The 3289-nt window shown below is 37.1% G+C and overlaps 1 protein-coding gene across 1 annotated transcript; it reads left to right on the top strand.

The window, feature by feature from the left end:
* LOC107640647 lies at window positions 1113–1661 on the top strand. Its single transcript, XM_016344157.1, has one exon. It carries the CDS (start codon window positions 1113–1115, stop codon window positions 1659–1661), a length of 549 nt encoding a protein of 182 aa, XP_016199643.1.

The following is a 3289-nucleotide window of genomic DNA, read 5'->3' as shown; positions in this document are numbered from 1 at the left end:
CAAGGAATTGGGACTCAATCACTCATGATTGCCAAGAGGTCAATGAATTGCATGATTGAAGAGGAGATGAAACTATTGATCCTAAGAATGCAATATCTCTTGATCCCAATGTTAATTTCATTCTTAATTCTTGTTATTTACTTCTTATCTTTAATTCTTGTCATTTACTTATGCACATTTATGGTTTTATTTACTTTTGCACATTTATGCCTACCAAGTGTTTGTAGAAATGCTTCACTTGGTTTTACTTTCTAGTCATTTACTTTCTTGCACTTTACTTTCTTGTACTTTCCATTCCTTGCAATTTACATTCTTGTACTTTAATTTTTAGCACTTTAATTTCTTGTCATTTACTTTTCTTAAACTTTATTGCTTTCATTTAATTTCAAGTCATTTACATTCCTTGTTTGCTTATCAATCAAAATTGAATCGCGTAACTAGAATAATTAATCAACTGTTGCTTGCTTAATCCGTTAATCCTCGTGGGATCGACCTCCCTCTTGTGAGTTTTATTACTTGATACGATCCAGTGCACTTGCCGGTTAGTTTGTGTGGAATCGATTTTCCCTCATCAAGTTTTTGGCGCCGTTGCCGAGGATTGATTTAGTTTAACAATGATTAAGTAAGGGGATAGTCTAGATTTAGCATTTTCTTTTGTTTTGCTAAACACATTTACTGTTTGAGTTTTTGTTTCTACTAACCATAATCTCACTCTAGAAATAGAGTGTTCTTTTTGAATTTTTGGTGCATTTGTGATTGTATGCCAGGAGGGAGAAGTGGTGAATTCACTTCTTTTAATTTTGAGCCAGAGAGAACTTTCTTGAGATTGAGAAGAAAAGCAAGAGGGAAGGGAGTAAGTGGAGAAGAAGAATCAGAGGAAAAAGACCAAGAAAATCCCAAGGAGAAGGAGGAAGAACCACAAGCTTCAAGAAAGGGAAAATAAGTCATGGAAGAGCCTTCACAGGAACAGAGGAAGGAGGTTAAGCATTACGTCCCTCCTCTGCCATACCCTCAAAGTATGAAGAGAGCTCAAGGACCAACAATTTCCCAAATTTTTGGAGGTCTTCAAGAAGCTGAAAATCAACATTTCCCTTGCTGAAGCTTTAGAGAAAATGCCATTGTATGCCAAATTCCTTAAGCAACTCATTAACAAGAAAAGAAGCTGGAATGAAAAGAAGACAGTGGTCTTGACCCAAGAGTACATTGCAGTAATCCAAAAGGGTCTCCCACCAAAACTCAAAGATCCTGGGAGCTTCTTTCTGCCTTGCACCATTGGCAACATGTCCATTGATAAGGCACTATGTGATTTAGGATCAAGTATCAATCTGATGCCTTTATCTATGATGAGAAGGTTGTCTATAGAAGAAGTGAAGCCTACAAGGATGACCTTGCAACTTGCTGATAGATCAATGGTAATCACTAATGGAGTGGTTGAGAACCTCTTAGTCAAGGTGTGTAAATTTATATTCCCAGCAGATTTTGTAATCCTGGATCTAGATGAAGAGGGAGGTGATTCTATCATATTAGGAAGGCCTTTCCTAGCCACAGTAAGGGCCATCATTGATGTAGAGAAAGGAGAGATGACCTTGAGAGCACATGATGAGCAGATCACCCTAAATGTCTTTAAGGAGATACAGCATCCTACTGAAAAGAAAGGATGAATGAAAATTGAGGAGGAAAACTTAAGCTAGAAGAAAAAACCCAATGAAGCATTCACCAACTCACCCTTGGTACAAAGGACTAACAGTGAAGAAAAACCAAAGGGTTATGAGGAAAAGAAGGCTGAGAAGGGACTGCAGGAAGAGGATACAAAATTGATCCCTAGGAAGAAAGCCCCTGACATAAAGCCTGCTGCTAAGAAAGAAGGGCCACCGAAGAAAGGAAAGAAGAGCAAGAAAAAGGTTCCAAAAGGGTGGAGAAACAAGAAAATTCCAACTAAAGGATTCTCAAAAGGAGACAAAGTGAAATTGATCTACCAACAGTTGGAGACATTCCCACAAACTGATGATTATTACACTGTCAACAAAATACTCTCGCTGGAACACATAGAGATTGTTCATCGAAGCACAGGAAAAAGGTTCACAGTGAGAGGGGACAAGCTGAGGCACCATAATCATCAGCCACCCTGACAAGGAACCAATGTAAAGCTAGTGACAATAAATGAGCGCTTGTTGAGAGGCAACCCAACTAGAGGTAGTTTTTCTTTTCCTTGCTGTCTCAATAAAAGAAGTTAAGTAGATGTAGCTGTATTGAAAGGAGCTAAGTTTGGTGTTACACACCAAAATAATTTAAGGGTGAATGTAGGAAGCTAAGTTTGGTGTTCCACCAAAATTTCACCAAAAGCACACTTCAACCCTCTGCATAAATGGTCACTAGCTCCAAATAATCAGGAAAACTACTTAACCATTGATGCTTTCTAGTTTAGAGTTTATTTTCGTTAATAAAAGACACATGATTTCATGTATGAAATTAATCTGCATAAGAGACATTGGCAAGGAACTAAGTTTGGTGTTCACACACCAAAGTAAGTTCAAAAGCCTACAAGCATTCATGCATATTAACCTTTTTTTTCTAAGTGCTTGGGGAACAAGCAACTTCCACTATCATTGCAGAAAATCATCCAACTTTTTGGAAGGAATGTACATCATCAGCAAGAAAAGCACAAAAGCCAAGGAGAATGATGAAGGAATAGGCAAGAAGATACCGAAAGGTTGTATTGTTACTCAACTGTTTATTCCTTGAAGTGTTTTAGTTGGAAGTCCAATTGTACCCCCTTCTCTGAGTAGTCTACCCTTGTCTGCATTCTATCTGGTTATTGTCTTTTTAGTCTTCAAAATAAATGTTCTAGTATGAGTATTTGTTTCATTTTCACTTACTTAAATGTATGTCTTGTGCCCCTTTTGATTAAATAAAAGAAAATGATTGAACTAGAAAGTAATTGTCTAATATGGTAGAAATAAAAAATGAGGATCTGTGGTGGTAATTGCTTGATTAGTTGGTAAGCTCAACAATAAAAGCTGCAAGGTAGAATATCTCTTTTAAGTATAGACTTAGTTGCTGCTATGAACCTTCAATTAATAAAGATCCTTGGAAAAGAAAAAGCAAGAGGGAAAGAAAGAAAAGCCAAGAATTGGCAACAAAAATGAAAGAAACAAATAATAAAGCTAGACACCAATAGCTTGGACCTTAAGACACATGCCTGTGGTGCTATTGTATTAGGATCTGCTTGGATTATTAGGTTCTGAGGAGTATTTTAAAACTTGGTAACTTGGATTAACTAATCCGGGAT

The sequence above is a fragment of the Arachis ipaensis genome, chromosome B05 (assembly GCF_000816755.2).
Source record: "Arachis ipaensis cultivar K30076 chromosome B05, Araip1.1, whole genome shotgun sequence".
NCBI lineage: Eukaryota > Viridiplantae > Streptophyta > Magnoliopsida > Fabales > Fabaceae > Arachis > Arachis ipaensis.
Note: the sequence above shows the minus strand (reverse complement) of the source record. Positions and strands in the feature narration are given on the sequence as shown.